The 16,491-nt window shown below is 46.7% G+C and overlaps 1 protein-coding gene across 1 annotated transcript in view; it reads right to left on the bottom strand.

The window, feature by feature from the left end:
- The window catches only part of EIF2AK4 (eukaryotic translation initiation factor 2 alpha kinase 4), a 108,632-nt gene extending 105,109 nt beyond the window's left edge, over window positions 1-3,523 (bottom strand). The window contains exon 1 of the mRNA XM_049785150.1: window positions 3,373-3,523. Coding sequence (XP_049641107.1) covers window positions 3,373-3,516 — 144 coding nt within the window. The 5' untranslated portion in view covers window positions 3,517-3,523. The remainder of the gene's footprint in view (window positions 1-3,372) is intronic.
- Between the last annotated feature and the right edge of the window lie 12,968 nt (window positions 3,524-16,491).

Below are 16,491 nucleotides of genomic sequence, written 5' to 3'. Positions count from 1 at the left end.
GATTCCAGGTCACATCCAGTCGTGCCCAGGAGGCTATTTTGTGCAGGGACAGAATCTTAATTACTCCCAGCCCCAAGACTAATTTTCTGTACATATAAACATCTTTGACAAAGGAATGAGAGCCAACAGTTCACAAAAAATGAAAAATCTATGTTTGCAGGTTGATATATATATATATATATAATTTATATCTAAAGAAATAGGGGCTGGGGCCCGGAGAGATAGCACAGCGGTGTTTGCCTTGTAAGCAGCCAATCCAGGACCAAAGGTGGTTGGTTCGAATCCCAGTGTCCCATATGGTCCCCCGTGCCTGTCAGGAGCTATTTCTGAGCAGATAGCCAGGAGTAACCCCTGAGCATCGCTGGGTGTGGCCCAAAAACCAAAAAAAAAAAAAAAAAAAAAGAAAAGAAAAGAAATAGGGGCTGGAGCGATAGCACAGTGGTGGGGCACTTGCCTTGCATGAGGCCAACCCAGGACAGACTCGGTTCGATTCCTGGCAACTCATAAGATCCCCCAAGCCTGCTGGGGCAATTTCTGAGTGCAGAGCCAGGAGTAACACCTGAGTGCCAGGTGTGACCCCAAAAAATGTTTATCTATAGGCAAAGATGAAGAGATCTGATGTATAAAATGCTCACTCTGTAGCAAAATAAGTCCTCTCATATACTGCAATGTCTAGAGACAAAACTGTCTGAGAGGGTAGTCAGCGACAGCTCTCAAATAAAAATGGAAAAACCCTTTGCTGATATGAAAAATTGCCAATATAATTAAGTCAATAATAAATCACTAATAAACTTACAAGGGCCATGGTTAGAGCTCAAAAGGTAAAGTACGTGTCTTGCACGCACAAGGCCCCAAGTCTGATCCCTGACACCGAATGGTCTCCCACATACCACTGGTGTGGTCCGGTGGTTTCCATAGCCACTGGCCTGAGTACTGAAACTATTACAACTGCATTCACAGGGGCCGGTGAGGTGGCATTAGAGGTAAGGTGTCTGCCTTGCAAGCGCTAGCCAAGGAAGGACCGCGGTTTGATCCCCCAGCGTCCCATATGGTCCCCCCAAGCCAGGGGCAATTTCTGAGTGTTTAGCCAGGAGTAACCCCCGAGCATCAAACGGGTGTGCCCCAAAAAACAAAAAAAAAAGCTGCATTCACAGGTTGAATAGTGTCTCAGCACCCTGCCCATCCCTGCCCTATCTAAGATGTTCCCCCTAATCAAATACATAAAACACTAGAATTAATTTGTAATTCTGAAGTGATTTTTATCTGAAATGAGTGGTCTTTTAGACAATTTGGTAACTATTAGCATGTACCACCCGAAGTATTTACGAGTGATAACCTTACTAAAACTGAAATTAATATTAATAACACATTTTCCTTCCCCAAAAAGACATTCTAACAATAGTTTTTTTCAAAAATCTAAATGTTAGGCCAATAGATTTTTATTTTATTTTATTTTGTTTTTTTGAGTTACTCCTGGCTCTGTGCTCAGAAATTACTCCTGCCAGGGTCAGGGGACCATATAGAATGCTGGGAATCGATCCAGGTTAGTCTGGGGTTGGCCACTAGCAAGGCAAACGCCCTACTGCAGTGCTATTGCTGTGGCCCCAGGTCATTAGATTCTGACTTGAATGAATGAGCAGCTAAAGTAGGAGGCTATTGATAGTCCTAATTAGCTTCTCCTTCTGAAAATTTTAAATATTCATATGCTGAGTTGCTGTGCTTGATTGGGTAAATTGCTCCAGATTGCTAGCCAGGTATTAGCTGAGAAATAGAGTGTGGCACAGGAAAGAGAATGCAAACACTTATAAATTCAAAAACCTTATCAGGCTTGATCCCAGGATAGATGATTGTGGGCCTACATAACCTTTCTTTCCCTGAAGACTCGCAAGGCACAAGTAATAATAAACACTTGTCCATCTCATTCACTTTTAAGATGGTTCATCTCTAAAACCACCAATTATTGGCCTGTAAAGCCTAAAGAGTGTTGAAGCTATTGTTCCTGTACAGGACAGGCCACGCCACACACCGTTATTTTAATTCTTCTGCCTACCTTGTCTAGTTTTCATTTGGTTTCATTTAGTCTCCTATATGAGGATAAAGGTCGCCAGCTGTAAATTCTGGGACTGGTAGTCCCACGTACAGCAGCTCTTTTTTCCTGCCACTGTCCTGCCAACATCAGACTAGATAACTAAGTTAACACAAAAAATAAACTGGTTTCCAATGGAGCTCTTAATAAGGGCTTTTCTTTGAGTTCAGCTTACACTAGGTGATTGATTCCTCTATTGGTTGTTTACTCAGGCAACTTCCTGGTTTAGGAACAGGACACCTTCTTCATTAGAAGCATATGTAAAGGGAGTGTTTACATCTGTGCTATTTCAGGTTTAAATTAGTTCTTGAAACAACTCACTAGAAAAGTAAGCTCCCCGGAGGTTGAGGTGGTGGGATTGTCTATTTTGTCCATGCTCTGTCTGTTCACACTGCCTAGAGACACTTTTTAATGACGGGAGCCAGACACTAGATGATAAGGTGACAGTTCTGACGGCTGCAGAAAAGCCCATGCTAGGAGGGGACCCTGGATATGCAGATAAGGCTGAAGTGACATGGCAGAGAAGGTAGTGCCTTTCACTGGAAGTTAGACAACAGTTTGCTAGAGCAAGTCTTGGAAAAGAGGGGTGTGGAGTGGGGTTGGAGAGCGGCTTTGTCAGCAGCTCAAAGTAGGCTTTGCCAGACTTGCAGTTCGGAAGGTAAACAGCACGGCTCTTGAAGCGAAGCCGATTTTGTCAAGGTTCAGTAGCAAGTCTATGTTTGCAAGCCACCGAATCACCAGTTCAGCGTGAAAGGCCTCGCGGAGGGCTTACGAAGCTTTTCTCGGTTTTTCGAGGAGAGGCGTTAAGAGGGACAGCGCAGAGGGTGTCCTGTCAGGGTGCGACGGTGGGTCGCACAGGCACGGCGGAACCTGGGCGCGGGGAAGGGACGCCGGGGTGGGTTTGCCGCGGGGCTCGAGTCAGCCCCTCGCCGCTCTCGCAGCGGGCCACGCCTTTCCCTGCCGCGGGCGGGGAGGCGGACTGCCGCGAGGATGCTGCGGGAGGCGGGCGGCGTGGGGCCCCGAGGCGAGGGCTCCCGGGGAGGCAGCGGCCGGCGCACGGCGGGGCCCGACAGCCAAGCGGCGACAACGCGCTGGGCCAGCGCCGGGCTCCAGGGCGTGGCTGCTCGGAGGTGGCATTTCCCTAATTCCCCCCGGGCCGTCCGGGGGCGGGCGCGGGAGGAGCGCGGCCCAGCGCGGGGTGCGCGGTGGGCTCCGCAGGGGAAGCGCGGCGCCGGAGCGGAGGCGCAGGGCAGCGCGGACGGCCGGGCCGGGCCGGGGGCTCCTACCGGGCGGCGCGCGTCCGGCCGCAGGTCCTGGAAGTCGGCGCCGTAGATGGCCTCCAGGGCCTGCAGCTCGTGCTCCTGGCGCTGCGGGTAGCTCTCCGGCGGCTCGTCTCGCCCGCGCCCCGGAGCCCCGCGGCCCCCGGCCATGGCGCAGCCTCAGGCTCAGGCTCAGGCTCAGGCTCAGGCGCGGCGGGCGGGCCTCTGGGCGCAGGGCCGGGACGGCCGGGCCCAGACTCCGGCCAGGGGCGGGGCCGCGAGCGGGCCGCGAGGCCGCGGCGGGCGGTGGGAGGGGCTTACGCGAGGCGGGCCCGACGGGCGGGCCTCGTTCCGGGTGTGGGCGGGGCTTCACGGGGGACAGGGCGCCCTCATTGGGCCTCTCGCACGAGGGCGGGCCCGTGGGAGGGCGGGACTTGCGCTAGGGCGCGCCCGGATAGGCGGGCCAGGGCTGTGGGCGGGGCTGCCTGGGGCTGGGAGCTCAGCGGGCCCAACGGAATCGCTTCTGCGCTCCCGTGCCCGGGGAGCTCGAAGAGTCGCCATAGAACGCTCTCCGCCCATGACAGGGGAAGTCTCTCAACGCTGAAACGCCCTCGGAGGTGGCACTCTCATTTGGCATTTCCCTAATTCGCCGAAGACGATGCGTATCTTCTTTCCGCTACTTTGTTTGGCCTTCGAGGCCACACAAGGCAGCGTCTGCTCAAAGATGGATGACTCCTGGGTCCGCACTCAGGGATCACTTCCAGCAGACCCGGGAACCATATGGGAACCATATGGGACGCCAGGGACTGGAATCCAATCAGCACTCAAGTGCCATCCCGTCCTTATCACTCCAGCCCCAGGTTGGGCAACTTTCAAACATTCATAGATCTTGTATCTGTTCAGATCTTTTTGCCCCATGTTAAATATTTGTGTACTTGTTTTTTAGAATACTTTCTGTATTCTGTAGGGTGTTAATCTTTTATCAGGTATCTGATTTGCATTTTTCCTCTCAGCCTTGACTTTTCACTCTACAGTATTTTTTCTTTCTGTTTACAGTGCACTGATTTTTTTTCTTTCTTTATCTTTATTGAAACACCGTGATTACAAATATGATAGCACTTGTATGATTTCAGTCATGTAAAGAACACCCCTCTTCACCAGTGCATTGTACCATCAATGTCCCAAATACCCTCACCCCACCCCACCCACACCTGTACTCAAGGTAGGCTTCCTAATTCCTTCATTCATTCACATTGTTAGGACAGTTCTCCATGTAGTTATTTCTCTAACAGCATTCATCACTCTATATCAGGGGTCTTCAAACTACGGCCCGTGGGCCACATATTGTATTTATTCCCATTTTGTTTCTTCACTTCTAAATAAGATATATGCACTGTGCATAGAAATTTGTTCATAATTTTTGTTTTTACTATAATCTGGCCCTCCAACAGTCTGAAGGACAGTGAACTGGACCTTCATGTCATGAGCTGCATCTTCCAGCTCTCCTCTCTTGTGTCTCTGAAAATTATTGCAAGAGTGTCTTTCATTTTTCTTAAAACCCATAGATAAGTGAGACCATTCTCTCTCTCTCTCTCTCTCTCTCTCTCTCTCTCTCTCTCTCTCTCTCTCACTCTCACTCTCACTTATTTCACTCAGCATAATAGATTCCGTGTACATCCATGTATAGGAAAATTTCATGACTTCATCTCTCTTGATGGCTCCATAATATTTACTGTGTATATGTACCACTGTTTCCTTAGCCATCCATCTATTGAAGGGCATTTTTATTGTTTCCAGTGTCTTGCTATGGTAAAAAGTGCTGCAATGAATATAGGTGTAAGGAAGGGATTTTTGTACTGCATTTTTGTGTTCCTAGGGTATATTCCTAGGAGTAGTATAGCTGAATCGTATGAGAGCTCAATTTCCACTTTTTGGAGAAAACTCCATATCGCTTTCCATAAAGATTGGACTAGATGGCATTCCCACCAGCAGTGAATAAGAGTTCCTTTCTCTCCACATCCCCACCAGCACTGTTTGTTTTCCTTCTTTGTGATGTGTGGCAATCTCAGTGGTGTGAGATGGTAACTCATAGTTGTTTTGATGTGCATCTCTCTGAAGATTAGTGATTTATAGTGTTTATAGTTTTCTTTGTATAGGTCCTTCACATCTTTAGTCAGGTTGATTCCTGACTGAGTTTGTGTGGCACTAATGTGAATGGGGTTGTTTTCTTAATGTCCATTTCTTCCCTATCATTATTGGTGTATAAAAAGGCCATTGATTTTTGTGTGTTAATTTTGTAGCCTGCCACATTGCTATATGAATCTATTATTTCTAGAAGCTTTTTGGTAGAGTCTTTAGGGTTTTCTAAGTAGAGTATCATGTCATCTGCATCTTCCTTTTCTATCTGGATTCCCTTGATATCTTTTTCTTGCCTTATCGCTATAGCAAGTACTTCTAGTACTATGTTGAAGAGGAGTGGTGACAAAGGACAGCCTTGTCTTATACCAGAATTTAGAGGGAAGGCTTTTAGTTTTTCTCCATTGAGGATAATATTTGCCACTGGCTTGTGGTAGATGGCCTTCACTATATTGAGAAAGATTCCTTTCATTTCCATCTTGCTGAGAGATTTTTTCAGGAATGGGTGTTGGATCTTATCATATGCTTTCTCTGCATCTATTGATATGACCATGTGTTTTTATTTTTCTTGTTGTTGATGTTGTGTATTATGTTGATAGATTTACGGGTGTTAAACCATCCTTAACCTGATGTTGGCTTCATAAAAGCTATTTGGGAGTGTTTCTGTTTTTTCAATTTCATGAAAGAGCTTGGCCAGGGTTGGTAGTAGTTCCTCTTGAAAGGTTTGAAAGAATTCATTCGTGAATCCAACTGGGCCTGGGCTTTTGTTTTGGGGCAAACTTTTGATTACGGTTTTAATTTCATCAATAGTGATGGGGGTGTTTAGATATGCTACATCCTCTTTATTCAACCATGGAATGTTATATGAGTTCAAGAATTTATCCATTTCTTACAGGTTCTCATATTTATGGCATAGAGTTTCTCAAAGTAGTCTCTGAATACTTTTTGAATCTCTGTAGTATCTGTAGTGATCCTCCCTTTACATTTTGAATATGGGTTATCAGATTTCTCTCTCTCTCTTTCTTTGTGAGTTTTGCCAATGGTCTATCAATCTTGTTTATTTTTTCAAAGAACCAACTTCTGCTTTCATTGATCTTTTGGATTGTATTTTGGGTTTTGACTTCATTGATTTCTGCTCTTAGCTTTGTTATTTCCTTCTGTCTCCGTATTTTGGTTCCTTTTGTTGATCATTTTCTAATTTTATAAGCTGCATCATTAAGCTATTCATGTATGCTCCTTCTTCCTTCCTGACGTATGCGTGCAAAGTATAAATTTTCCTCTCAGTACCGCTTTTGCTGTATCCCATAGGTTCTGATAGTTAGTGTTTTCATTGTCATTTGTTTCCAGGAATGTTTTGATTTCCTCTTTGATTTCATCTCATACCCACTGGTTGTTCAGTAGTAGACCGTTTAATTTCCAGTTGTTAAAGTATTTTTTCTGTGTCCCTGTGTAATTCACATCTAACTTCAGAGCCTTGTGGTCAGCAAAGGTAGCCTGCAAAATTACTATCCTCTTGATTTTATGGAGGTATGTTTTATGTGCTAGCATGTGGTCTATCCTGGAGAATGACCCATGTACATTGGAGAAGAATGTGTATCCAGGTTTTTTGGGGTGGAGTGTCCTATATATATCTGCTAGGCCTCTTTCTTCCATTTCTCTTTTTAGGTGTAGTATATTTTTGTTGGGTTTCAATCTGGTTGACCTATCAAGTGTTGACAGGCCCGTGTTGAGGTCTCCTACAATTATTGTGTTATTGATATCCTTTTTCAGATTTTTCAACAATTGTATTAAATACTTTGCTGGTCCTTCATTGGGTGCATATATGTTTAGGAGAGTGATTTCTTCCTGCTGTACATTTCCCTTGATTAGTACAAAATGTCCATCTTTTGTCTCTTACAACTTTTCTGAGTATAAAGTTTGTGTCATCTGATATTAGTATGGCTACTCCAGCTTTTTTTTTTTTTTTTTTTTTTTGCTTTGATGATTTCCTCCAGACTTTTATTTTGAGTCTATGTTTGTTCTGACTATTTAGGTGTGTTTCTTGTAGGCAGCAGAAGGTTCGGTTCAGTTTTTTGATCCATTTCACCACTCTGTGTCTCTTAGCCGGTGCATTTAGTTCATTGACATTGAGAGAGATAATTTTCATGGGATTTAGTGCTATCTTTGTGTAGAAGTTTGATGTGTTTGTTGGTCTGATTTGTCTTAAATTAGATCTTTCAATTTTTCTTTTAAGGCTGGTTTTGAGTCTGTAAAGTTTCTTAGCTGTTGTTTATCTGTGAAGCTATGTATACTTCCTTCAAACCTGAAAGTGAGTCAGGCTGAGTGCAGTATTCTAGGCGAGGCATTTATTTCATTGAGTTTTATCACTATGTCCCACCACTGCCTTCTGGCCTTGAGTGTTTCTGGGTGACAGGTCTGCTGTAAATTTCAAGGATGCTCCTTTGAATGCAATTTCCCTTTTTGATCTTGCTGCTTTCAGTATTCTGTCTCTGTGGGTTTCATCATTGTACTAGGATGTGTCTTGGGGTGTTTTTCCTGGGGTCTCTTTTAGCTGGTACTTTTCGGGCATGCAGGATTTGGTCACATGTATTCTTTACCTCTAGTAGTTTCTCTGTGGTGATGTTCTTGACTGTTGATTCTGGAGATTTTCTTCCTGGGTCTCTGGGACTCCAATGATTCTTAAGTTGTTTCTGTTGAGCTTATCAAAGACTTCCATTTTCATCTGTTCATATTCTTTGTGTAATTTTTCCATTGTCTGATCATTATCTTTAAGGCTTTTTTCCAATCTCTTCTTCTGTATGAAGTTGTTATGCATCTCATCTTCCAGCACACTAATTCTATCCTCGGCTGCTGTTACCCTGTGGGAGAGCTTATCCATTTTGTCTGTCGATTCATTTACTGAGTTTTTCAGACCTGTTATTTGATCTGTTATTTCAGTTTGGAGTTTTCTGATTTATATCTTCATAATCTCTTGATTCTTATTAGTGTTCTGTTCTATACTTTGAGTTCTGTGAGCATCCTCCATATTTCTTCTCTAAACTCCATATCTGAAAGACTGACTAGGTGGTTGGCCATTCTTCATTCTCTATATCTGATGTTGGTCTGCATAGTTTCCCCATTGTCACACTTGTATTGTGCATCCTCCATATTTCTTCTCTAAACTCCATATCTGAAAGACTGACTAGGTGGTTGGCCATTCTTCATTCTCTATATCTGATGTTGGTCTGCATAGTTTCCCCATTGTCACACTTGTATTGTGAGTTTTTCTACGTGTTGTGGTGGTATTCATTGGCTAGGTGGAGTGTGTAGCCACTAAGCGAAGTGGAGCGTCTACCCTCCTCTGCTTCCTCCCCTTGAGGCCAGAAGACTCACCTCAGAAGAAGCGAGCCCTGAGGGGATGGATGCCAGGGACGATCAAAGTTCCCAGGCTGGAGCCTGCATGGGGAAGCCTCAAAATGGCTGCGTGCTTAAGGGGCCCAGCACAGTCATTTTTTTTTTTTTTTTTTTTTTTTTTTTGTTTTTTTTTTTTTTGTGGTTTTTGGGTCACACCCGGCAGTGCTCAGGGGTTTTTCCTGGCTCCAGGCTCAGAAATTGCTCCTGGCATGCACGGGGGACCATATGGGATGCCGGGATTCGAACCGATGACCTTCTGCATGAAAGGTAAATGCCTTACCTCCATGCTATCTCTCCGGCCCCAGCACAGTCAGTTTTATCCACAGTTTCCAAGCAGAAGAGACCCACCACAGAAGGAGCGAGCCCTGAGGGGATGGATGCCAGGGACGGTCAAAGTTCCCAGGCTGGAGCCAGCACAGGGAAGCCTTAAAATCCACTCTACAGTATTTTATAGAAAATGATCCACAGGGGCCAGAGAGATAGCATGGAGGTAAGGCGTTTGCCTTGCATGCTGAAGGATGATGGTTCGAATCCTGGCATTTCCCATATGGCCCCCTGAGCCTGCTGGGAGCGAATTCTGAGTGTAAAGCCAGGAGTAACCCCTGAGTGTTGCCGGGTTGACCCAAAAACAAAACAAAACAAACAAACAAAAAGAAACTTAATATAAGGGTCCATTTATTTATTTTTGTTTTTGTTTTTGTTTTTTTTGGGTCACGCCCGGTATCCCTCAGGGGTTACTCCTGGCTCTACGCTCAGAAATCTCTCCTGGCAGGCATGGGGGACCATGTGAGATGCTGGGATTTGAACCACCGTCCTTCTGCATGAAAGGCAAGCGCCTTAACTCCATGCTATCTCTCCGGTCCTATAAGGGTCCATTTATATAAAATTTATTTTTGAAGTTATTTTTTGGGGAGCCACACCCGGCAATGATCAGGGGCCACTCTTAGTTCTACAGTCAGGAATCACTCCTGGAGGTGTTCATACAGGATGCTGGGAATTAAACCTGGATCAGTAGCTTGAAAGGCAAGTCCCCTACCCATTGTATTATTGTTGAGGCCCCCTAATACTCATTTTAAAAAGCAAGTTTGGGTTGTCTAAAAGACTATACAGGGGTTAAGGCACTTGCCTTGCACGTATTCAGACACTACATATGGTGCCTCAAGTGCTTCTAGGAGGATCCCTGAGCACAAAAGAGCAACCTTTGTAACAAAAGATAAGTGATTTCCCAGAGTAGAAAAGGCAAACATGAGCCTGAGGGAAGAAGTCAGAGACCAGAGGGGAAATATATGTGCATATGTATTATTATATATTTATTATCTACCCTGTGTGATTATATCACAGGCATATGCATCTCAACATTATAATTTGAATGTATTCTTTTTGTTAGATGCTACTTATATGAAAAAGAAAGGGTAGTTTTTACTTTTTTTATTTTGCTTATAGTGGTTTATTTGATTTTGTTTTGGTTTGGTTTGTTTTTTGGGTCACACCCGGCAGCGATCACTCCTGGAAGGCTCAGGGAATCATATGGGATGCTGGGATTCAAACCACCGACCTTCTGCATGCAAAGCAAGCGCCCTACCTCCATGTTATCTCTCTGGCCCCTATAGTGGTTTATTTGAATTAGGTTTCAAATAAGGTTTCCAGAATGCATTTGGTTGTCTTACAGGTAATTCAGCAGATTGGAAAAAGTACAAATTGTGTATTCCAAAAAAAGTCTAGTCTTTTCTTGGCTCTTCAGAGATAACACCTCTAATCTCTTGGAGCCCAACCTGATAAAAATGCCTTTGTAGGGGCTGGAGTAGCCAGGGCTTTTGCCTTGCATGCAGCTAATGGCAGTCATATGAGATAAATGCTGAGTATCTGAACAAAGTATCTGAACAAAGAGAATGAGATATTGTTGAATATGACAGAAGTCTACGCAATAACCTGCATTATCAATATCTTGTATGTAAGCACAGAAATAGTCATTTGTCCGAAGAACTGTGTATTCCAGATAGAGAGCCTGGGCCTTTAGGACCCCCCTTTTCTAAGTATGTAGCTCCTTAGACATATCAATACAAAATACTCCCATTTCCCCAGCTCTTCGCCCACTATTGTTGAAAGGCTATGCTGGGATATGTGGAATGGTGGTGTGTACCTTGCACATATGACCTGGGTTCAACACCCAGCACTCCATATGGTTCTTAGTCCCACTAGGAGTGATCCCTGAACGCAGAGCCAGGAATACACCTTGAGCACAGCAAGGCATGACTCAAAAACAAACAAATGAACAACCCTGCCCTCAAATCTCACAGATACTCCAACAATAATAAGTAGGCAAATAGTCAGGTAACCTGTAGCCAAGTCAAGCTGATTTATATTGAGTTTTGTGTGTATATTCCCATAATTACAAGAAGGAGAATCCATCAGAAAATCCCAGTTAGGTATATTAAGGAACACATGAGTGGGAAAGCAGTGAGACTCTGTTCTTTTCTATACTATTGCGTGCCTGCCTCCCCAGGCCCGTGCCTTAAATGAACTAGTGGCATGAGAGCAGAATTAACTCTTAGATGCTGTGACGGCTGAAGGAAGCACAGTTTGGGGGAAAGGAAGACCCACAGACTGAGTGAGCCTTTACTATGCAGAGCCTTTCAATTCCTTAAATATAGGAAAATCTGGTGATAGGGGGCTTGGGAATCCTATCTCTGTATGTGTTATTAGTTTTTTTTTTGTGTGTGTGTGTCACACCCGGCAGCGCTCAGGGGTTCCTCCTGGCTCTATGCTCAGAAATCGCTCCTGGCAGGCTCAGGGGACCATATGGGATGGCGGTATTTGAACCACTGACTTTCTGCATGCAAGGCAAACACCTTTCCTCCATGCTATCTCTCTGGCCCCACTGTATGTATTATTTTTTATAGGGAAGTGGGACCTGAGTGCTAGCAAAATTTAAAACTTTGGGAAGTCTGTGAATACTAAGCATTGGTATTTGTTTTTTTGGTCAGATCCAAGACCTAATTCAGTGGCTACTCCTGTTCAGGAGCTACTCTTAGTGCTTGAGATACCATATGATGCTGGGCACCGAACCTGGGCTCCTGTGTGCAAAGCACATGAGATAGCTGTTTAAGCTATTTCTCTGACCCTCCCTGTTCAAGACTAGAATACCTTATTACATTACTCATTATATATGAAAGGTACGTTTGGAGAAATTTCTTGTCATATTAACTAAAAGGCTAGGTTGCTTTTTAAAAATAAAAAGAAATTATATTTTCACTCCATGTCTTATTGTCTGCTCCCACCAGTGCAGATCTAGAAAGTCTGGATAAAAATTAGCCAGAACACAAACATGTAGTCTAATGGTTCAATACCTTCAGTAGTGGCTATGCAACTGATTGCTGCCAGATTCTTATTCTGGCCTGCTCATATCTATGTACACTTGTATATAGTAAATACGATGAAAGAGCTATAATTAATTTATGTGTCTTCAGGGTTAATCGCTGGGGTGGGAATATATGAAACATATCCCTTTGTGAGATCTTTCTGGAAAGAAAAATAGATATTCCTTAAATAGCTACAACAAATATCCACTCACACATTCTTACTATGACTTTCTTCCATGGAGAGCCCTGGTCTCTATCCTCTCCCCTTATTTGTGGTTGCTTTATGTTTGCTTTGCTCAACATAGCATACATGAGCACAGTTGAGTGTGGTTCAAAAAAAAAAAAAAGCACCTCAAATTCAGGGGCCGGAGTGATAGTACATTGTAACCAAGGTGTTTGCCTTGCATGTGGCTGACCTGGGTTTAGTTCTCAGCATACCATATTGTTCCCCGAACCTGCCAGGAGTGATTTCTGAGCGCAGTCAGGAGTAACCCCTGCGTGCTGCCAGGTACGGCCCCAAAACAAAAAAACAAACAGCCAAATTAAAATCAAATAATGTAATCAATAACAGCCCCCTTTTTAGATCTCCAAAATGTGTAATATAGTATGTAGCTCAGAGATGGAGCACTTGCACAGTCGTACGATGCCTTGGATTTGAGTCTAAGTAGGACAAAACCCGAAACACCTCAAAGTTTAAATTGCTTTACAGACAGAATTGGGCATTTTGGAGTCAGGGGTCGTTCAGTGGCAAAGGACGTGATTGGGAAACATGAGGTCAAGAATTAGAGTTGCGGCATTACCCTGTTTGTGCACCCGCAGCCCCTGAAGCTCGGGTAAACAGTGTCGCACAGCCAGCAAGTGTGTGGGCCTGCGGAGAACATGGGGCAGGGGTGCATTTGCAAGAAATGCAGAGAGCTGGGTTATTAGTGACCTTCATGTCGTATACCCGTGAGCTTTCATTGCTACATTCCTGAAACATAACGGACTAGTATCTGGATTTAGGGCAATGTCATCGCAGATATTTTGAGAACCCGAAGGTGTGCACATCGTGGACGTCTGGTTTGCTTTTGCTTTCAGGCTTCGGGTCCTGGGCTCGCTCCTGCTGTGCTCCCGGAGCCATGCGGCGCTGATCTGCTCTCCTGTCCTGTACGGAAGGCATGTTGCGTCCAAACAGAGTCGTCGCGGACGTACACGGACGTCGCGCTCTGGGTCCGTCCGTCGCGGTCGGGTCGGTGCGGCCCTCCAGGTAAGTCAGGCGTGTGCCAGGTCCTTGAGAAGGGAAGGTTTGCTTCCAGGGGCCGCTTGTCCCTCCTCTCGCCTTCTCGTCTAGAAGTCGCTCCGGCCCGAGATCTTCCGGGCCGGATTCGCCGCGCCGGAGACCGAAAGCGGAGACGGAGCCAGGAGGCCGCGAAGTGGAGCCGGAGATCCGGGCACTGCGTCCTCCGGGCTCGGCGGCTCGCCGAGGCTGCCTGCCTGCGGGGGGGGGGGGGGGGGGAGGGCCTCGCCGGGCACGCGCCGTCGCGAGGGGGCGCAAGGAGCCGGCGGGTGGCGCCGCCCCCGGGGCGTGGCCTCGGCTCCCGTGGCCCTTACGCCCCGCCCCGCCCCGCCCCGCCCCGCCCCGCCCCGCGCCGTCCTGGGCGCGCGTCTACGGCCCGCGAGTCTCCGCGGGCTTCGAGCTCGGGGTCGGGGGCCCCTCGGTCGACGGCGTGCGGCGAGCCTGGCGGCCCGCTGGGAGCTGCAGAGGCCGCGCGGGGCGACGGGGCGGCAGGACCGGGCTGACACACACACACGCACACACACACAGACACAGACACACACACGCACACGCACACACACTCGGCCGCTGCGGGCGGGACTCGGCGGGGCGGCGCGCGGACCCCCCGCGTCCCCCTCGGGCCCCGCCGTCCGTCGTCCGCCGCGCCATGGGGCAGCCGGCCGCCTGGGGCCCCCGCAACGCCAGCCGGCCGCCTCCGCTCCTGCCCCTGCTCAACGCGTCGGCCGCCGACCGCGCCGCGCCCGCGGGCTTCGGGGACGCGCCGCTCTACCGCCGCTTCACCACGGCCGCGCAGGCCGTCATCTTCGTGGGCTCGCTGCTGGGTGAGCCGAGCCGGGGGCGGCCAGCGCGGCCTCGCTGCGGGCACCGTCCCCAGCGCCTCCGGGCGGTCGGGGCCGAGTGGACGCGGACGCCGTCGCGCCCCGAGAGGCGAGCGTGCGGGAAGCGGGGATGCCCGAATTCGGGCTGTCTCCATCCATCCATCCATCCATCCATCCATCCATCCATCCATCCATCCATCCATCCAAACAGGGACTGTCGCCCCCAAAAGAGTTTCCTGCAGGAAGGTTGGATGCCCCTGTAGAAATTTCGGGGTGCCTCCATCCATCCATCCATCCATCCATCCATCCATCCATCCATCCATCCATCCATCCATCCATCCATCCACCCATCCATCCATCCACCCATCCATCCATCCATGCAAGCAGGAACTGTCGCCCCCCGAAAGAGTTGCATGCAGGAAGGTTGGATACCCCTGTGAGAATTTCAGGATGCCCCCATCCATCCCCCACCCATTCATCCACCCATCCACCCACCCACCCACCCACCACCCACCCATCTACCCACCCACCCATCCACCCATCCACCCATCCATCCATCCATCCATCCATCCATCCATCCATCCATCCATCCATCCATCCATCCATGCAAGCAGGAACTGTCGCCCCCCGAAAGAGTTGCATGCAGGAAGGTTGGATACCCCTGTGAGAATTTCAGGATGCCCCCATCCATCCCCCCACCCATTCATCCCCCCACCCATCCACCCACCCACCCATCACCCACCCATCCACCCACCCACCCATCCATCCATCCATCCACCCACCCACCCACCACCCACCCATCTACCCACCCACCCATCCACCCACCCACCCACCCATCCATCCATCCATTCATCCATCCATCCATCCATCCATGCAAGCAGGAACTGTCGCCCCCCGAAAGAGTTGCATGCAGGAAGGTTGGATACCCCTGTGAGAATTTCAGGATGCCCCCATCCATCCCCCCACCCATTCATCCCCCCACCCATCCACCACCCACCCACCCATCACCCACCCATCCACCCACCCATCCATCCATCCATCCATCCATCCATCCATCCATCCATCCATCCCCTTCTCCCACTTGGATACTTGGGCACATCGAGGGCCACAGATTTTGTTTATTTACCCTAAGCGAGGAGGCTAAGCTCATTGGAATGGACTCATTTTGACAGATGATCCCACCCCAGTCTCCTAGGATTTAAATATATATAAATATATATTTTTCAAGAGCCTGATTTTTTGTGATGATGATTGTGTTTATAACTTGCTTTTTTCAAACACTGATGAACAGTCCTCTGGACTTAAATCCTAGTTTGCTTTCAGATCTCTTTAAAAAAAAAAAAAGCCCAACTCCTTCTCTACTCATGTTTTTATTATTTGAAGTGCACCTTAAACATAGGATGAAAATAACAGATTTAGGTGCACTTGCTCAGGGAAGAAAAGACCATGAATTGAAAAAAGTAGCGCCTATTAAAAATGTCCGTGAGTGTGAGAATTCCCTGCACTTTTGGTAGCGGCTGTTCAGTGGGTTAGTATTTCCCCTCTGAGGTTTGATGAGCGTATTGCTTATTATCAATATATGATTTCTCTCCAAAGGGAAAAATTTTGATATTGTATTTATAAGATTGATGAAATGTGATTAGCAAAGCAGACAAAGTTTCAAAGTAGGAATTGTTTTTGCTAGCCACCTGTGAATTTTTATGAGAACCAATGACTGACATCAATTATTGAAGAATTGCAGTAATTATTGGAAATTAACATTTGGGATTACTCCAGTTGTCATTCCGATTGTGATACTTAATTTTCCAGTTTTTATCAGGGCATTTTCAGTAGCAGACAGAAATATGGCTATGTTTAGATATATGAGATATATGTGGGTTTTTTTGTTTTTGCCACACCCTATAGTACTGGTGTGTGTGTGTGTGTGTGTGTGTTGTGTGTGTGTGTTGTGTGTGTGGCCAGAAATATATCAAACGTTGTCTTCCAAATACTTTAAAGCTTCATTTAACAATGAACTTACTGAACAGCTAATAAATACCAGACACAGTACATTTACATTATTGGAAGTTGTGTTTCCATATTGTCACAGTTTTTTCAAGTGCAGATTATTGAGAAGGCAATAGAAGTGACTATTGTTTTATATATATATATATTTTAATCTATT

This window comes from Suncus etruscus, chromosome 12 (assembly GCF_024139225.1).
Source record: "Suncus etruscus isolate mSunEtr1 chromosome 12, mSunEtr1.pri.cur, whole genome shotgun sequence".
Taxonomy (NCBI): Eukaryota; Metazoa; Chordata; class Mammalia; order Eulipotyphla; family Soricidae; genus Suncus; species Suncus etruscus.
The sequence above is the reverse complement of the archived record's forward strand: the minus strand, read 5'-3'. Positions and strand labels throughout refer to the sequence as shown.